Genomic DNA, 18,829 nt, shown 5'->3' with positions numbered 1-18,829 from the left:
TCGTAGACCATTTCTGAGACTAAGGCGTAGTCGATACATGACTGCCTGTTTCCGCATTGCCACGTTACCTGTCCATGGCACTTATTCTCCCTGTTAACTACTATAAGGTTCTGTTCATCACACAAATCCAGCACTAGAGAGCCGTTGTAATCAGTATATCCGTCTAAATCGTCCATGTGCGCGTTCATATCTCCCACTAATATCACCTGGCCCGAGTTACTGAACTCATTAATATCGCTTCTAATGCAATCGACCAATTCCTTATTTTTTTCCCTGCTATCACTACCTGTCCACAGGTAAGCTACTCCCAGCCACGTCTTTTTACCTTGCCATGTACCACTAATCCATAAATGCTCTTTACATGTCTCGTTTACCCTTCGCCACTTCAGACCTCGCCTAATTAGTACGCCTACGCCTCCGCCTTTCCTTGACCCGGTCATTCTGTTGCACCCTTCCCATACAAAGTTATCAATAACAGGCGGCTGCTCCAAATCTCGTAGATGCGTTTCGGTCAAGGCGTACACACTAATCGCTTCATCATTCAGTTGCGTTTGAATTTCCAGCCATTTTTCCTGCTTACGACCACCCTGCATGTTAATGTAGCAAATTTTACCTTCTCTATTCTTATCCTTCTGCGTCTTTTCCTGACTCCTGGTCGCCTAATTCTGCCCTTTACTGGTGTTTCGCTATGTTCAATACTTAATCCTGCTTCCTGATTGCCTGGGGCCCGCCTAAAAAAGCTACAGCTCGTGCCGCGAATCGATTTCCGACCGGTGTTGCTACACTTTCACTAAAATGTATCCCGTCACGCACAAAAGCGCCTTCGCGGCCTGCTCGGTGCACTTCACGGTTGATGTCAATGACCGTAAAATTCATTGCTTTAGCTAGAGTCCAAATTTCCCTGTTTACTGCAAGAACTGCCCTTTCAATTTTATAACCCTGCCTTTCAACCTCTGGCACCGTGCACACCGCGATTTGTACTTCTTTTGAAACATTCCGCAGGTCGGTGACCCCTTTGGCTATTTGCTTTGTGATTCCTGCTCCTCGTCCGTTCAGTACGTCAATCACTCCGCCCATTATCACCACTAGGTGTCTCTCCTCCATTGTGTCCCACATGCGTTCCTTGGCCTTCGCGATCACCTCTCTAATCGGCTTTCCCGGAAGCGCGCTAACCTGGACTCGTTCGTCTGCCCCTACCCTCTCTGCTATCGCCGGTTCTACTTTACGCATGTTGGAATCCCCAACAAACACAACTCGACGCTTTCCTTCCCCCTCACCGCCGAAAGCTGCCCCCGAAGTCACAATGCCCTCCCCTCCTTTCTTATTCTTGCCCTTGGCTTTGTTTTCTTCCCCGGCCGCGTCAGTGGTATCCCCTTCGTGACTATCACTGACGTTTGCGCCACTGCTTACCGGCGTGGCGGGTTCGGCTGTCTCTGCACTCGCATCGGAGCCAGCTCCGTTCGCGGTGCTCGCCTCGATGCGTTCATCAGTGCTTTGCAGAATGGTGGCGCTCAGCTGGATTTCTGCGTTAGCTAGCTTTTCTTCTGCCTCCTTCCTCTGCTTCTGCTCGATTTGAAGTTCCTTTTCTAGCTTTCCAACCCGCTTAGCTAACTTATCCTTGTCTTGCTCTAGGCGGTCTAGCCGCGACCCTAGCACACACATCCTACAGATAAAATCTGCACCATTCGCTTCGCATGCTGATTTAAACCGCGTTTCTTCCAGCGCGTAGGAACGCTCGCACTCAGAACAACGCACGCGTGGGTTCCCCCTAGTACCAACCATCATCTCGTACTAACAAGGCGTAGATGTGGAAAAGAAAAAAAAATTTCTTTACCTACTTTTATCTAAGCGAGAAGACCAAGAAAGTGAGAAAGCATTAAAATAATTTATAAAGATTGTTTGGCTAAGCTAACCCTCCTAAAAAAACCAAAAAGCGAAATATAAAATAACAAAACTTATCTCTTTGGCACGCTGCTCCTGCTGCGCTGAAATGGCACCTCGACTCGACACGTCCGCTCCCGTCGGCTTCACTCGTGAGGGTGAGGGTGGCTCGATGGCAGCGCCGCCGTTCACGGTGGTTACAGTTTTCAACCGCGCCGCGCCACTCGATCGCCATTGTGGTGCACGACGGCTGCGGCAGAATGCTCTTGCCGTACGTGACTTGCCGCATGGCGTACATTAGGCGTGCTCAATGCATGGAGTGTTCTAAGAGATTACCAGTTACGCGTATCAAGTCGAATGAAAATAAATGATTTCGACGACCATTTGAGCATCGAATCGGCTTGAGAAAGATTCAGCTTTCCGCTTCTCGCGAGACCCGGAGCTGGGAAAAATGTGAGAAAACCAGGCCAAGCGAGCTCCGCAGGAAAGCGCATTACTACACGTACAGTCGTACACAGCTAAATCTGTGAGGTGACTCTTACAATGAATGCGGCCGTAAGACGAGAGGCACCTCGAGTGACGTGTGTGATATTTCGGTGCTGCTGAGCTGCTTATATTTCACCTATACGCTTTCCTAATTCTCAACAGGTTCGTAATGAAAATCTGCACTGCAATTGGCTGCAATAAGCGCTTTCTGTATGTTAAGATGAAATACCTTGCGTCGTCATACCCCCTTTCATCCGCACGAAGTCATAAATGAGGTAAACACAGCATCTCGTAAGAAATCACGCCGATGAGGTAGCCGGAAATACATTGGTGTAGCTAAGAGTGTTACTAAGAATATATAGCTCGGGCCCAAATCTGCTACCTAACTAAGCACACTCAAAACAAAAATCACGTGCTCGCTAGGTATATCTGAATAAAGCATATTGCATGAAAAAGGGGACGTCAAAATTTAAGGTCTGGTGGTCTAAGAATGTTGTGTCAGGCCATAGAACATTTTGACAGTTTTGAGATGCCATATTCACAACTCCAATGCATTACAACGAAATAATACATCTAAAATCTAGAGAAGAGAATTCTAGAGAATCTAGAGAGATAATTTCAATGGCAGAAAAGTTGAGAGGTCGGGCTGAGTGAAGTGCCTCTAGCCTGCTACACTCCATGCTGGGGAAGGGATTTGCTTAATGCAAATAAAGCCTGTCTCTTAAGCTGTAATTGTGTATACCAGCCATTGAGTACCTTTAGCTTTTTCAGGACTTTTGTGTATGGCGTAATACAAAAGTCCATGGAATGGCAAAATAAAAGGCACCTGTGAAGCTTTCTTCTTTTTTTTTCTTCTTCTTTCTGAGATATGCGTATGGGTTTCCTTTGTAGAGAGAGAGATGATGATGAGGAAGGCAGGGCGGTTAACCAGATGTTAGAATCCGGTTTGCTACCCTGCACTGGGGTAGGGAAATAGGAATTAGAAAAAGGACAGAGAGAGCGAGAGTGAGAAAGAAAAGAAAGCACACACAGAAAAAAAAAAAAAACGCGCACGCCGGAAAAGCGTTTCAATCACAGTCGTTCAGGTAGGCCGGTGGCTCGCAAGAAGTGCTGAAGCGCCTGCACGGCCTTATTCTGTGACGTTAAGTCTAGTCTGTGGTGGAGAATTCTTTCTTAGACAGAGGCCGGTCGTCCAATTGGTTGAACGCGTTGTTAAGAGATTGTATCTGTGCACTGTACTGCGGGCAGTCGCACAAAATGTGTTCAATCGATTCTTCATTGCCGCAGTGATCATAGGCTGCGCTGTCGGCCATTCCGCATAGGCGTTGGTAAACACAACGCCCAACCATAATCGGCACAAAAGGATTGCGTCTCCTCGGCGAAGCCTTGATGGTACTCGAAGGCTTAGGGTTGGGTCCAGAGAGTACAAGCGAGCATGCCTGAAGTGCGACTCATTCCATTGTGACCTGGTGCGTTGGCGAGCAAGCACGCGGAGCTTCCGTGCAGCGTCAGTCGTAGAAAGTGGTAGGGGTCGTTGGTGATCTTCTTTATGAGCTGTGCGGGCAGCTTGATCGGTCCATTCATTGCCAATAATTCCGCAGTGACATGGAAGCCACTGAAAAGTTATTCCATGCTCTATCTCAGTTAGATAGTGTATTGCCTCGGCAATCTCAAAGACCAGCTGCTCGAGCGGCCCGCGGCGTAAAGGTTATAGTAAGGCTGCAGAGTCGCCTTTGAGTCGCAGAAAATCGACCATTTGTGTGTCACTTGATCACTAATGAAATGGAGCGTGGTACAAAGCGCTGCGAGTTGTGCTGCCATCGATGTTGTGACGTGATACGTCTTGAAATAAATAGTTGTGACCTTCGTTGGTATCACAACTGCCGCGGTGGAGCTGCTCGGCAGGACGGATCCGTCGGTGTATATATGGGCAGAGTCTTGGTAGTGCTCGTACACCAGAAGTAAAGCGAGCTGTTTAAGGGCTGGTGATGACAGCTCTGCCTTTTTCTGGATGCCAGGTATTGTGTCGGAAGTCCTATGGATGACAGTATTTCGCTTTAGTGAACCTTTCTCCGCCCTGCGGGCTTCCGTAGAAGTAAGAATGGCAAAATTTATCAGTCTTGTGCTATAGATGGGCTGAAGGACGCTTGTACATATTTAGAATATCTGTACTTCTGTTGTGAAGCCAAGACATTGTAAAAATAGCGTTTCAATATTGCCAGACTGCGAATTTCGGTATTTTTTCAAATGAAGAATTATCTAAACATTTTTTAGAGCACCGAGAACGGATGTTATTTAGCTCCTTTGAAGGCAAGCAGTTCCATTCAAATCAATCACATGAGAAAGGACACCACGTGGCATTTCAGTGGCTTCCAAGTCACTGCGGCGTCATAGGGAACGAAGACGCCGATAATGCCGCTCGGGCAGCTCTTGATGACACACAGGAAGAGGCCATACCACTTTCACGGTCCGACGCAGCCAGTAGACTTCAAGTGCTTGCACAGGAGATCACGCTCTCTCTATGGTGCACACCAAGCGGCCAGACCAACCGGAGCAATCGTCAATACCACCTGCCCTCTTTGATGCATCTCTGTATGCCAACTGGTCTCCGCCGAAGAGAGGCCACTATGCTTTATCACTTATGGCTAGGGCTGACATTCACGAACTCTTATTCATTTCTCATTGGAATGGCCGACAACGCTCTTTGCAACGCCTGTCTTTGCGAGGAGACGCTGGAACACATTCTATGCGACTTTCCTGAATATAATGTTCCGAGACAGTCCCTGGCGTCCGTTCTAGCGCACCTTGACAATAAACCAATGTCAATTGAAACGATTCTCAGATGTCTACAGAAGACATCGAAGCTGAAGGCGACGAAGGGACTACTTCGGTTTTTAAAAGAAACGGGCTTGGACAAGTGGCTGTGACAGTGATGTCACGTACCACGCAAGAGTGACGCACTGTGACGGACTATGTGTGTGCTGTGCTGTGTGCTCTCTCTCTCCTCCCCATCTTTCATTCCCCCTCATCCCGCTCCCATGTGAAGGGTAGCAAACCTGTTGTGCTGAACTGGTTAACCTCCCTGCCTTTCCTTCCCCACTCTTTCCTTCCTTTTTTTTCCATTCAAATCAGTTCATCAGTTGCCGAGCACGACAATTTCCGCTTTCCAGTGTAAGGGAAAGGGCGCCCAATGTAAAGCTGATCAGCATTTAGCTAGTTGGTCAACAACTGAATTTCGATCCTACATTTCGCAAAGTTAAATATGGCCTCTCTACAACAAAGCCGTCGCTTGTGCTTGAGAGCAGCCGCGCAGAACAGAAATGGCAAGGGGAGAACTTATACTATGCCTGCGCGCGCTTGTTTTCCCATCAGCCTTGATTAATTCCTACTTACTTGACTGTAAAGCCATCATAAATGTAATTACATTCATAAAATTGAAGGCAGAAAAATAAATTACGCCTTTTGAGCGCCTAGCTAGCCCCCTGCAGTTGTCCACAATGGCTATCCTATAAAGCGTGTTTACTGTGCGCAGACATGAGGCAAGGAACCAAAAGCGCTTTATTATCGGACACAACCGTATATAAGTAAATAAACGTGCTGATATGCGCACTAGCTGCCACGGGCGCTTGAAAACGTGACGGTGCGCATGGTGGTTACATGTACCCCAATGACGGCGTCGGCCAAGATATAGAGACGCGGTACTATTAAGGCAGGGTATCAGTGGTGACATTGCAGGCGCCCTCTTTGTACACCCTTGCAAGTTTCGTTAATAAAATCGCTCGAGAGTCCACCGCACGATGTGTCAGCGCCTTATAACGATGAGCAGCGGCGAGATCGGCAACAGTATGCGCAAGCGCGCAGCGCAGTTTCCAGTTCAAATGCCGTCTGCTAGCTGTTCGCTTGAATAGTGCACACGCCCTGTATACCTATTTGTTATCCACGAGGTCACATCGCGCACCGCCACGAATAGGCAGGCCACGCAGGTACCGGTATCTACAATCACCCCTTCTGCTTCTTTTGGTGACAATACCTCGCACGTGCTCATACATTTCATTTTTTTACTACATTAATTCCACGGCGCATGCGCGGGTGCCATTAATCCTAATGAAAATGGAAAGCGCATCGCAGATAAAATATCTTAATATCTATCTTCACACCGGCTTTTCGCGAGCAAGACTGCGCAGATAGCCCTGGCAGCTCGTGTGTCCTCCTGATGCGAACAGTCCATATATAGCGTATACGATGCGCGTGCGCATATTGTTGCCGATCTCGTCGTTATAATACGCTGACATGCCATGCGGGCAATGCGGTCGACGCTCGCGCGATATTATTAAAGAAATTGCAAGTGTGTACACATAAGTGCGCAGAAGCATGCTACATTTTTCAATCATTACACAAAAATTGCTGAGTGAACAGACCTTCGTGAAAGCCAAGTGGAAGTATCTACTGATTTATCTGTGGCTTTATCACGTGGTCCGCACACTCCCACCGCGGTTCCTGGTGGCCATGCGCGAGGCAGCGCATCACGTAGGCGCACTCGCGCTTTCACTCCGTGCTTGCAGAGCTCAGTTCCTGTCAGAAGCCACATGGTGAGCTTGACGAGCACTGGAATGGCTGACCAAAAGTGTACGCTGCTCGCGCTACCGGACCAAGTGCTAGCGCGCATCTTCACCCTTCTTAGTCCCGCTGACCTGATAGTCCTCGAGGCTGTTTCTGGACACCTTCAGCGCGTCGCCCGCACCCCTGACGTGCTTCACTTCACGAGCTTCCACTTCACGCATCCTCCGGAGCTCTTCGCCAATTTTGTTGACGCCGTTCGAGCATGGGCCATCGTCGAACTGGACATCAACAATTGCGTCCAGCTGGGCGCTGTCATCATTGGGGATGGCCTGCGCGTTTGCATCAACTTGACCACACTTCGTTGCATCAACACGAAGGTTCTTCCATCAACTTTGCTTGGTCTCGCAGCGAACGAGCTGAGCAAACTGACGTGCCTGGAATGGTCGCTGTTCCGTGGCCTGCGCACGCACACAATGCTTCTGCTAAAACACCTCGAGAGAAACGAGGTGACCCTTGGGTTGCAATCCTTGCAGCGCATGTACGTCGAGGTGGCTCCCAAAAAGCCGATCACGGACTTTCTGGTTTACGTGTTGAGGCGGTGCCCATCAATTGTCTCCGTCCACTTGCACGAACAGAACAGCAGACACCAGTGGTCTCGCCTTTTGCGCTTGGCGCTCGAGACCTACGTCAAACGCAAGAACTGGAAAGAGTTCACTTACACCACGGATCGCGTGCCCAGTACTCGTAGTATTAAATTTAGCGCGCAGAATCGGCCACCTCCGGTCGCCAACAACCTCATAAAAGCTTGCCGAGCTGATGTCATCAGGTACGGAAACCTGAGTGTGATACAGATGCCGCATAGTAGCGTACGCAGCTGCGCCAAGCTCAACGACTCCTGCACAGTACCGACAACTGAAGGCCTCGCCCAGCTTCTGCTGTGCCTGGAGCACCCACTCTCGTGGGAGCGTCTTCGCGAGATGGCTACAAGTAACCGTGACTTGTGCAAACTTCGCGCCCTGACGCTCGCCACCGCTCTCAGACCCCATGCGATGATAATAATTCCTGCAGAGGTCACGCTGGGCCAATTTGTGTCCGCTTGTTCTGGGCTCCGGGAACTGAACCTGGCGTCGTTCCACGTCGGCGAATTCGACTGCTGCGAAGCGTTAAGCCAGGCCGTTGTTCCTCACCTTCGTTCGCTCTCGTTGCCGGCATGCGCACTGAGCACGGACACGCGTTTACCGCAACTAGTGAACGCGTCGTTTCGGCTGAGTGTCCTGGACGTCCGCGGCCACAAATCGCGCAACCCGCGTGCCTGCGCTGCGTGCGGAGACAAGTCGACTTGCACAACTGAATGCCTGTCCTTGCTGCATGCACTGTGCCCGCTCGAGCGGTTGACGCTGTGCGACCTTCGAAACGTCGACACGCTGGATTTTCTGCTGAACTGCTCGGTGGCCGAGCTGCGGCTGGGCGACCTTGGACCGTGGTGCCTGCGAAATCTCCCAAGTCTGTCGCCCCTGCAACAGTTGTGCTCGCATCTGCGCAGCCTAACGCTCCACAGCCAGCGCCTGCCGTACGACTTGCGCTTTCTGAACCAGCTTCAACCCGCGCCGGGTCTGCGCCGCCTCTGCGTCGCTATGCGCAAGGTATCGCCGTGCCAGCGAGCCGGCCTGCTCGACTTCCTGCAACGCCTTTTCCCGAACGCCCACACGTTGCACGTGCACACGCTGGCGCGCGACGGACCCCACTTCGAGCTCATCTGGACACGGCTTCCGAACGATGACGTCTGGACGGAGGTACTGCCGACCGACAACAAGGAGCTGTGCACAACCTGCGACTACACGGGGCTACAGAAACCGTTTCTAGGTCAGTCTAAATATGCCCACCTGTGAGCCTTACAACTGATACATTTAGTCGTTGGGTCTCCTTGATGCTTTGCAGCAAGACTCGCAGGGTTCACCTGTAATAACCAGTTCGTGAACGCAGAGGAACCACCTTGTCATATCTTGGAATGTTTTTGTTATCTCTTTAATCGGTGCTTTCCGAATTCGCCCAACTGCACGGCAGAACGCATGTAAAAAATGAAAATATAATGTATATACTTGTTATTTGCAATGGTTTCAATAAAACAGTATGGATAAATAAACGTTTTGTGAATTAACTGAAATCCACAGGGAAAATGTAAGGTGAAATAATAGTAAGCGTAAAGTTTTTAAATAGCGTCAATATCGATTATGCTAGCCGAGCCGCATACTAGAAACCACAGAGGAATGACAATTGGCCTAGCGGCTGAGAAGTCCACTATACGTTACCCTTGTACCACGACCAGATGCTCTCGAAGGTCGGCAAACGTAGTGAAGTTTCAGTCAAAAAGGCCGACAGCATTTTTTTTTAAAGTTGTGGACAATCGGCACAACATAGGGTGACGACATCTCGTATTGCACCATTGGCTCAGTCAGCGCCGTCGGTATGCTTGAAACATTCTTTGATCGATTGGCTCTGGTACGGTGGGCAGAAGTGCAACGTTTCTTTTCCTGTCTAACTCGTTCTTTTTTTTTTATTGCTTCCATCTTTGTCCGCACAGGGATGCGCAGTGACTGTACAGCGCCTCTAATGGCGCCAGTTACTGCATATGGTCCCAAGCAGAGCTAAGTAGCGCGCTTGCTTTTCAAGCAGCTGTTCGCATATTCGTTCGCTCAGCGAGGTCCTAGGGTAAAAAAGTTGCCATGTACCGCGCAGAAGTCACCAGTAATGAACAACCATGAATTGATCTCAAAGAGGTTACATAAACAAAATTTTTGACACGGCCTAACAGCACTAGCTATTTCACCGCCGCCGCCCTTCCATAGTTCTGCACCTTGTATGAAAGCTAATGTCCGGAAAACTGCTGCGGATATTTTTTTTCTTTTAATTAGTGCTCTGGCTAATAAGTTAATATGGAGGTGGCTATTTAGTTTGTATCGTTTGTAGCTATGATAATCAGTATGCGTTTCCATAAATGGCATCACCGCACTTTTTTCCGCGAATGACTCTGTGGTAGGCCACGCATCACTACATTAAGACAAAGGTACTCCGACGCAAGCCTTGCGCATTTTAAGCTGTGATGTAACTCGCGATGGCCCCTCACATTTCGATTGGTACACGGACGAAGATTGGTGCAATCGCTTTTTGTTTTCCAAAAGATAATGGCAGCATCGCCTTTCCTGTAGATTATGCCAGTGAGAGGGAGCCGAGTGTTATCTACTATATGGGGCCCTATTTTGCGACAACTAGAGGTGGGCCAATATCAACTTTTCCAAATACGAATCAAATGCGAATAGTAAGTATCGAATTTCGAATAGTCAAACGCATGCGCACATATTCCCACGTAGTAGTGATAAAGAAGTATACGTGTCAATATTTACAGAAGCTGAAATTGTTTCGGTATAATTAGGTACCACGGGGGGTCAGTACTGACTGGTTAAAAAGAAACTGTAGGCGACCCTAATCATTGAATTAGGTGTCTCTTAATTAGTGGCACTCGCACCTCGGCGTTGGTGTTCTGTGCTTTGGTGCGCGGTAATCAATGATTTCTAATTCTAATTATTCAAGACACTTCAGTAACTCAACTTGTAACTAAACTTGTGCTGTGATATCTATAATGAAACCCAGGACTTTTGTACTGTACTATTTTTTTTCTGATTTATTTGGATTCCGTCCCCGGTCGTCTCAGGAGGTGAACCGATAGCGCTGCGCAAGAAATAAGTGTCACTCAATGATCGGTGCCACTAAAAAGAAATAGACAGCAGCTATCAGGGACGAAGGATAAGTTGCAAACAGACGATCATTAATTGTCGCTAAAAAACTGCATGGAGAGCCTCTCAAAAGCTTTAGCGTCCGATTGCAAACAAACCGTCCAAAAATGAATGTATGACTACCTTTCCAAAAACGTGAAATAAATCATTGTCGCAAAAAAATTTCAATAAACAGATGTTGTGGAAAAAGAAAACTAAAAAGCTGTTGGTGGACTTCTCTGCCGTAGGAACATGCAAAAGGGTCCGTTGCAAGGGAAGCATCGCTGGTTGTAGCGTATAAGACAAAACTGCTACATGACTAGAGTGCCAAAAACAATTAATGACATGCTACAACCAAAAATCGCAGGTTGTCATTTAGGCTTCCGCCCCAATATCGAAAACAGGGTGTTTATTATCCATTTTGTTCGTGCATTGCTTGAAAGCATTTGTCATTGTTTCACTGCTGATTGTTTAGTTTGCAGAAAATAGTAACCAGACTTTATCAGTTGGCTGTTGCAAAATATTTGCTTAGTTTCGAACATTCGAAAATACTAAACAGCTCCTTTTCAGATACGAATCGAATATTAAACACTAACCATTCGTATTCGTATTCGAAACTACAAATATTCGCTCACCCCTAATAATTACAAACCAAGCGCACAGTCATCCTTTATTAAACTCTGCACAATCAGCGAAGGTGCAATTATTCCGAACGTGCATTTCGATCCAAGACAGCGGTTCTTCAGGGCGATGACGATGGCCAAACACCACAAGTTCCAGCACACGCCATGGCAGCCGTAAAATGCGCATAGCAGCTGTTGCTACAAACACAGGCGAAAGCTTTCAAACTTATGATCCACACGATTGCCGAGTGGCGTGTGAAGATAGACTGTTTATCGTTGAGAGGCATTCATCTCTGTTAAGCAGCCTAAGTGTGGCACTAAGCGGCCTAAGTGTGTGCAATAAGTGTGGCACGTAATCTGTCATTTGTTTCAATGGTTGGGCGGTTTCTTTTTATGCGTATGGATGAAGGCGGGATTTTCCAGGCACATTTTAAGCGTTGTCAATCCTCTTGGGAAGGAACGGAACGTTGTAATTCTTAATCACAATACGAGCCGCCTATGCTTCACATATTTTAGGCCTGCTTCGTAGTTTGTGCGGGATTTCGTGCGCGCGCACTCCGAGAGCGGTGATGTCTTATGTTCGCATTTTGGAAAGAAAAGCAGACGACACATTCAAGCAGCGTAGCTTTTCCGCGATCCAGCATTTGTTAATTGCGCGGCTTTCGGCGCTGCAGCTGTTCTCAACGTTCGTCTCGCAAAGGCGGTTCTTCGCTGTCTTAATGTCAGTCAAAGAAGAGTCGTCGTCGTCATTATCGCGTTTACAGTTCAGGAAGGCAACTGAGTGTAGAGAAATCACTGAGTGTGATCATCTATTACTGCCGTCATAATGCGCCATTTTTTTTAGGTATCGCACATAGACGGAGATGTAACCACAAGAAGCACAAAGGCTGCTGAGTCGGAGCGACTAGCGACATACATACTAAATTATGTTTGTCTGTAGAAGCAAATTTGATGCACGCCTCTATGACGCGTACAACAAATAAAATAACCATTTAATTTCGTGAATTACCATGTGTTCCAGATTTTCCATTGGGTAAAGCATTATACAAACGCGCTTAATTCAATCGCGTCCGTCTCGTGACCGCTATAGCAAGCAGAGAGAAAATAAGCACGCCGTGCATGCTTACAAGGAGAATCTTGCTCTTGCTTCGACTGTATTTCGTGGCCGATTGTAGCACAACGCCCTCATTACGGCTGAGACCACAAGATAATTTACTTTTCTATCGACTTTTTATTTTTACGTGTCATTGACATTAGCGCGGAGCACTCAAAAGGAAGAAAGAAAAAAAAAACATGCACACAAGTCTGTGGATGAATATGCCTGTTTTTCCGTACAAGCCGTGTCAGCAGAAAGTTCAAGTAATTTACTCACGGGCTAATCTTGGATTTTAAAAGTTTTTGAAAATGAGTTCAGACATGCCATACTACGGTTCAGAGAACTTCAACTTCATTAAAAGCTTCAAGACAGCAAAGTGGTAGCCCTGCGTTTCGAGAAGCACGAAGATCATCGACGCTTATCGGACATAGACGGACCACATACATTTTGACCAAAAGCTGCGCCCGAATTTCATCTGATACGCTGATCAATCTGGTATGGGATGACTGATTATCCGGGACAAGGCAAGCAACGTCTTTGCCTCCTCTGGTGCCTAGCAGAGATATGTAACGTTTCTGCGCACGCACACGTGTGTATGCAATCCATGTAGTATGCGCTATTTTTCTAGTCTTAGCCCAAATACGATAAACCGATAAGCGTTCCCTGCCTTTTATCAGCTAACCACCGCTTCAAAAAAAAAAAAAAAGAGAAAAAAAACGAAAGAAAATTCAAACAAATTTTGGCTGACAAGTGTGTAGACGGTAAATTTCGTCGCAGGACGTCCACAAGGGGATGAGTAATGGGAAAGGCAGAATTAGTTACGAGAGAAAAACAAGACATAATAAGCCACTTGCGAGCACCTTACAGAGTTCTTTTGTTGTAGGCGGGAGTGGATGACTGGTGGATATATAGCGGGATGAGGGGAAAGCCTCAAAACGGGGTGGGGTGGTGGGGACGCGAAACTTAAGCAAATGTTTCTGCCGTGAAGTTGTACGGCCTCACCTTTCCTTCTATACTCAGTCACACGGCAGACGTACTTTGACTCAGCCGTGAATTCTTTTTCTAATGGCGGTGATAACTTATATTGCACTCTTAATGTACAATGACCCCCCCCCCCCCCTCACCTAATGTACAATGTACAACCACCTAATGTACAACCCCCTCACCTTAATGTACAATGACCACCTTTCTTTGGTATTATGGTCGACGTTCTGTTCTTGTTTTGTTCGACCCATCAGGTGCCATTAAACAATGCGTGACAGCGTGACGCTCCGGTGCGGAAGTTGAATTGTTTTCATGAAGACAAAATGCAAAAACGCTCACGTACTTATGGGATGCGTTTTTAAAAAAATAATTAACATATTTATTTTTTAAGTCCCCCGTGGCATGTAGCATAATTCTGCTTCTTAAGCTAGGTTGCTCTCGGAGACGGACATTGTTTGCACGTGAAATCAAAATGAATATTTGACTAATTAACCGTTTCTTGCGCATTAATTTTTGCACTAATTACTTTACGGCAAATTTTGCAATTTATGAATTGCAGCCGGTGACTTCTAAAGTCATAGCCCCTTGGAACAAATTCTGAAGACGGCACCAGTTTCTAGATATGCGTTCCCAAAGTATGCGACGAAATGCATTGGTGTTCCAGAAATTGTCGCGCTGCAGTGCATAAGAAGACGTTTTGTGAAGAAAAAAAAAATGTACCAGGTACAACAGTGCATTTTTACAAGTTTGACAGCGCTTATCTCAAAACGTGTGTTTCAAAATTCCTTTCAAGTGGAAGTACCTTGCGAAGTCACTGGCTTCAATTCGAATATGCAATATGCGCGCTAAAGTAAGTAGTTAAAAAGTTCATTAGCAAAATTTTGCAAATTATTTAAATTATGTATTTTGATTTCTAGTGTAAGTATTGTCCGCCTCTTTGAGTAATCCAACTGAATGGGTAGATTTGTAATATGTGCCACAGGCTTTTTTTTTTTAATTCTGTTAACGTAAAAAAAAAAAAAAAAAACTGGTATGTTTAGGTGCACGTTAAAAAACTCAGGTAGTTAAAATTAATTCGTAGTACCCCACTAGGGCATGCCTCATAATCATATCATGGTTTTGGCACGTCAAACACTGAGAATTAAGTTTTCTATCTTGTCTTTGTAAAACACCCTGAATAACTATCTTCCAGCATCGGCCTCGTCAGCAGGAATATCGCCTAGTGCGAGCGATTTATTTGGATGAAATGGATAAATGTTGGCACCTATATTATGGTCTCTGGCTTCTCCACAGACAATAAATAGTTCAGTGATCGAAGTATGAGAGCGTGAGGTAATATGTGAAATATTCCGGCAATAAGGGATATTTCGTAAACGTGCTAAATGGTCAATATAAAAAATAATTAAAAAACACCAACAAAATGACACGTTCTGCGTGTTCTGCAGTTAAGCGCAATTCAATCAGTTAAGTCAATCGAATAATACAAAACCGATAAATGACATACACAAGGTATGATAAGTATTAATACATCGATACTCTATCACTTTCGTTAAAGAAGGTTACTAAGGCTTTTCGAGCAGATCGCTCTAGTGATTCGCTTCTCCACGACCCAAGCAACCTTTCTACTCAGAAATAACGATCATCGAGGCGGTTCATTGCTGACTTCAAATACCATATTTGCCGCTTAAACTTAGGACAGCTGACTTGCTACAAACTAAGGACGTCGTACCAATTTTGTCGCCTCTTTGGATGTTCCCACGTGCTTCTGTGATGAGTGTGCGAATGGCGTTAGCTGTGGACGTAAATTCATGAATGTGCACATGAGCTGCGGATGCTTGCTCTACAGGGCAGTTTGCTTGATCGCTTCTAGTGTAGAGAAAACCACGGCCCAAATTGGCAAATTTGGGCCGTGGTTTTTTTCGGACCTCCAAGCAGCTAACGTACCTACACAAACCGCTTGGGCTCTTTTACACTCTATATGCGTTCTTTTGTGGGAACAGCCGACAGGGGATCCTCACTTTGGGTGGGCTATTTTTAAAGCACTCTAATTTTGTTTGCGTAAGCATAGGTTCACCGGAGAGCGGTCCGTCGCTTCTTGTCACCTCGCTCACTACTATATTGTCTCGTACACGAGTAACGACCATTCACAAAGTTAGTAAGAGTTGTTTTGTGAATGACATCCTAGATGTCCCGGCTAATGAAGATGGACTGAGCAAAGGGAGAGGAAACACAATTCCGGGTTTACAAACAGATCTCCTCTGCAGTGATTGTGTCCCGGTGGTTTGGTTTCTGTGTTGAGATTGCCGTGTCAGATTCGGTGTTCAGAAGAGTAGAGTTAGTGGTTTGGGGAACGAAGTTGAAAGAGCTATTTGTCTGCGTGCATGTGCCCGATTGAATTCTTTAATTCTACAGTGGCGTGCCTGTATTGTGTTGCAGCTCTTCTTTAGGACCCCCATAAATTGACAGGAGACCAACGGACATTTGAAGCTGGTTGGTAATCCTCTTCTATGGTTTCAGAAAGTCCGGCGCTGATGCCCTTTTTCCTGTCAACAAATGGTCACGTACGCCCCCCCCCCCCCCCCCCCCCCTCCATTTGGTTCTTTTTCATTTTGATTTGCCATGATTTGCCAAAAATAGACAAACCTTAACGAAAACTGAAGCCGTTGAGGTAATATGAACGTGTAAGAAACAAAACAGAAGAGTTAGTGGCGAGAAAGTGCAAGAAAATCAGCTTTTCTCACATTCGGATTGTCAGGAACGCTGACACCGAGGCTCGTTGTGTGTTTCTTACCACGTTTCTTACTTAACACCGCTAAGAACGAGAAAACCTCAAGTCCAGATCTTTCAGAATTCCGGCAATGAGTGGCTGTGTGCTAAAAGGGCAACTACAGGTCGTGCAGACGCTTTTGGTCGCACGCAGAGCGCGCCGTGCATGTTTGACAAAGAATGCGCATTGGCTGCAACATGTCCACGCAGATTCCTGCACGCGGTCGCGAAAGTGGTTCCTGCCGAACAGCAGTGTCAGTAACTGATAAAAAAATAATGAAAAAAGGTAATTATTGTTCTTCGACATGCGCAATAATTAACAACGAACCCGTAAACCCACGAACCTCTTATACCGAGTGCGGCGCTTTTCACAAACTACCGGGGCTGCGGTTCATGCGTGACTTCTTTCTTCATTAATATTTATGCTGCGAGCAAACCGCGATAACGAAGGCGAATGGAGAGGTGAACCTTCTTTTTGGCAATATGTATCCCACTCCGAAGAGGTATATCAGGAGTTTGAATTCAATTTCATATGGCTTTTCCATTACGGGTGCTCAGAAGCCACTGTGCAAACGTATAGAAAGAAAACGAAGAGAGTGGGGAGAACTGAGCCACCCGGTCCCATTCGGTCGAACGCAGTAGCGATCGCTGTGCGGTTCACTTTGCTTTAAAGCGCCGTCTTCGTCGTCCGAAGAAAACCGAGTTTGGGAGAGCTACCTTTCTGGGAAGCCCATTCATGCGAAAATAACGTCGCCGCCTTGAGAGAATTAAGGCACACTAGGAGACTGGGTATAAGCCAAAGCTGGGACGCTGAGGACCGTGAGGTTTTTTTCAATGCCATAGCAGAGCACCGCGAACGGAAGCTACGTGACCGTAATCCTCTTATCTGTCCTCGCAGGCGAGAGGGCGCGGTCAAGCGCTCGCCGTTGACACTTCACAGCTTCGTCGCATTTATACCGCTCACGCACTGACCAAGCTTGCGGTCGGGTTTATTAACGTGACCGAACTTAGTATATATACCTGGGTCTATACTTTTGGAAGGCCCGGTGGACACAAAAATTATGCCATAAGGTGTTCTCTCGGCCCCGTTCTCCAAGTTTAATTAGCGCCTCTTCAAACGTACGGTAACTAATGTTCTCAAAGGAAAGTCCTCCTTAAAGAGATACGACACACGGATGTACACTCGGCCACAAAATATTGCGGGGGGCGCGAGCGCGTGGCGAAGCGCTCCTCCTCTCCTTCTAGCGGCGCACCCCTGGTGTCGAGACCAATGCTTGCGCGCATGCCCGTCCTTCCGTGACTGCAATCGTGCATGTTTCCGCGCTTGTTCCTTGCGCGCCGGCAATATCCGAGTGTAGCCGCGAGGTGCACCTTTTGCGATTGGCTCTGTGGTGACTTCGACAGCCCGCACCGCTGCGGCCGCTTTTTGTCGGAACACGAGCGAAGATATATATCGCCCGGTCGCAAACGCAACAAGTTATTTTTTTTTCTAGGCTGCGCCTTTACGTGGCCAATCTTCGTTCTTTTTTTTTAAGAACGGGACGTTCTCCCGCAGAACAGCGTGGCAGAGTAATCAACCTAGTATACAGGCTGGCAAAGACTGCGCTGGCTTCTCGCCCATATGTATGCCTTTGGATGCAGGCGACAAAAAAAGAAAAAAAAAAATGGTGATCCCTCTCGTGTTTCGACAAAAAGCGGCCGCAGCGGCGCGGGCTGTCGAAGTCGCCACAGCGCACATCGTGGCTACACTCGGATATCGCCGGCGCGCAAGGAACAAGCGCGGAAACATGCATGCTTGCAGTCACGGAAGGACGCGCATGCGCGCAATCGTCGGTCTCGACACCAGGAGTGCGCCGCTAGAAGGAGAGGAGGACCGCTTCGCCACGCGCTCGCGCCCCCCGCAATATTTTGTGGCCGAGTGTACATATTACATTATTATTTCTTTTTTTCTGTAGATTCTATACCGTTGTGTAAGGTCTACGAAATCAATGATCTCGGTGTACTTTTTGATGCAACCTTACACTTTTCTCCTCATACTAAACGCGTTTCGATGTGGGGTATGAGCTTTCTTGGCGCTGTCTGCAGACTATCGAGGGAATTCAAGTCTCCTACACCGTTCCGAGAGTTGTACACAACTATCTGTCTTCCTCAACTCGAATATGCGTCTGTCGTCGGGAATGGCTTTTCCAGATCCAACAGTGACATTATAGATCGGGTCCAGGAAAAGTTTCTAAGCATATTATATAGCGAAGCGTGAATCGGTCCCACGTGTGACAAGGGTAGTTCAAGGGCGCGTTACAGGTCCCGGAGCCCACCACCCAGAGTCCACAGTGGCATGTGCCATTGTGCTTGGACCCTTTCTGCACTATCGGCTCACATTTTTGCACACGCACACGAAAAATGCACAGAAGCCTAGCTATAAACAGCGGAAGCCTAGCGATAAACAACTGTTGTTTATCGCTAGGCTTCCGTGCATTTTTCGTGTGCGTGTGCAAAAATGTGAGCCGATAGGGCAGAAAGAGTCCAAACACAATGGCACATGCCACTGTGGACTCTGGATGGTGGGCTCCGGGACCTGTAACGCGCCCTTGAACTACCCTTGTCACACGTGGGACCCAAAGAGGCCCCAGGAACAAGGGTAACAACAGAGGTTTTTAAAAAAA

At 47.2% G+C, this 18,829-nt stretch overlaps 2 protein-coding genes across 5 annotated transcripts in view; both read left to right on the top strand.

The window, feature by feature from the left end:
- LOC119458095 (U-scoloptoxin(11)-Sm5a-like) overlaps positions 1-18,829 on the top strand; it is a 180,516-nt gene that overhangs the window by 77,472 nt on the left and 84,215 nt on the right. The window lies entirely within an intron of this gene.
- LOC125944689 (uncharacterized) lies at positions 6,461-9,057 on the top strand. Its single transcript, XM_049665518.1, has one exon. The coding sequence runs from the start codon at positions 6,954-6,956 to the stop codon at positions 8,814-8,816; it is 1,863 nt and encodes a 620-aa protein (XP_049521475.1). The 5' UTR covers positions 6,461-6,953; the 3' UTR covers positions 8,817-9,057.

This window comes from Dermacentor silvarum, chromosome 1 (assembly GCF_013339745.2).
Source record: "Dermacentor silvarum isolate Dsil-2018 chromosome 1, BIME_Dsil_1.4, whole genome shotgun sequence".
Classification (NCBI taxonomy): domain Eukaryota; kingdom Metazoa; phylum Arthropoda; class Arachnida; order Ixodida; family Ixodidae; genus Dermacentor; species Dermacentor silvarum.
This window is presented reverse-complemented; position numbering and strand designations above follow the sequence as displayed.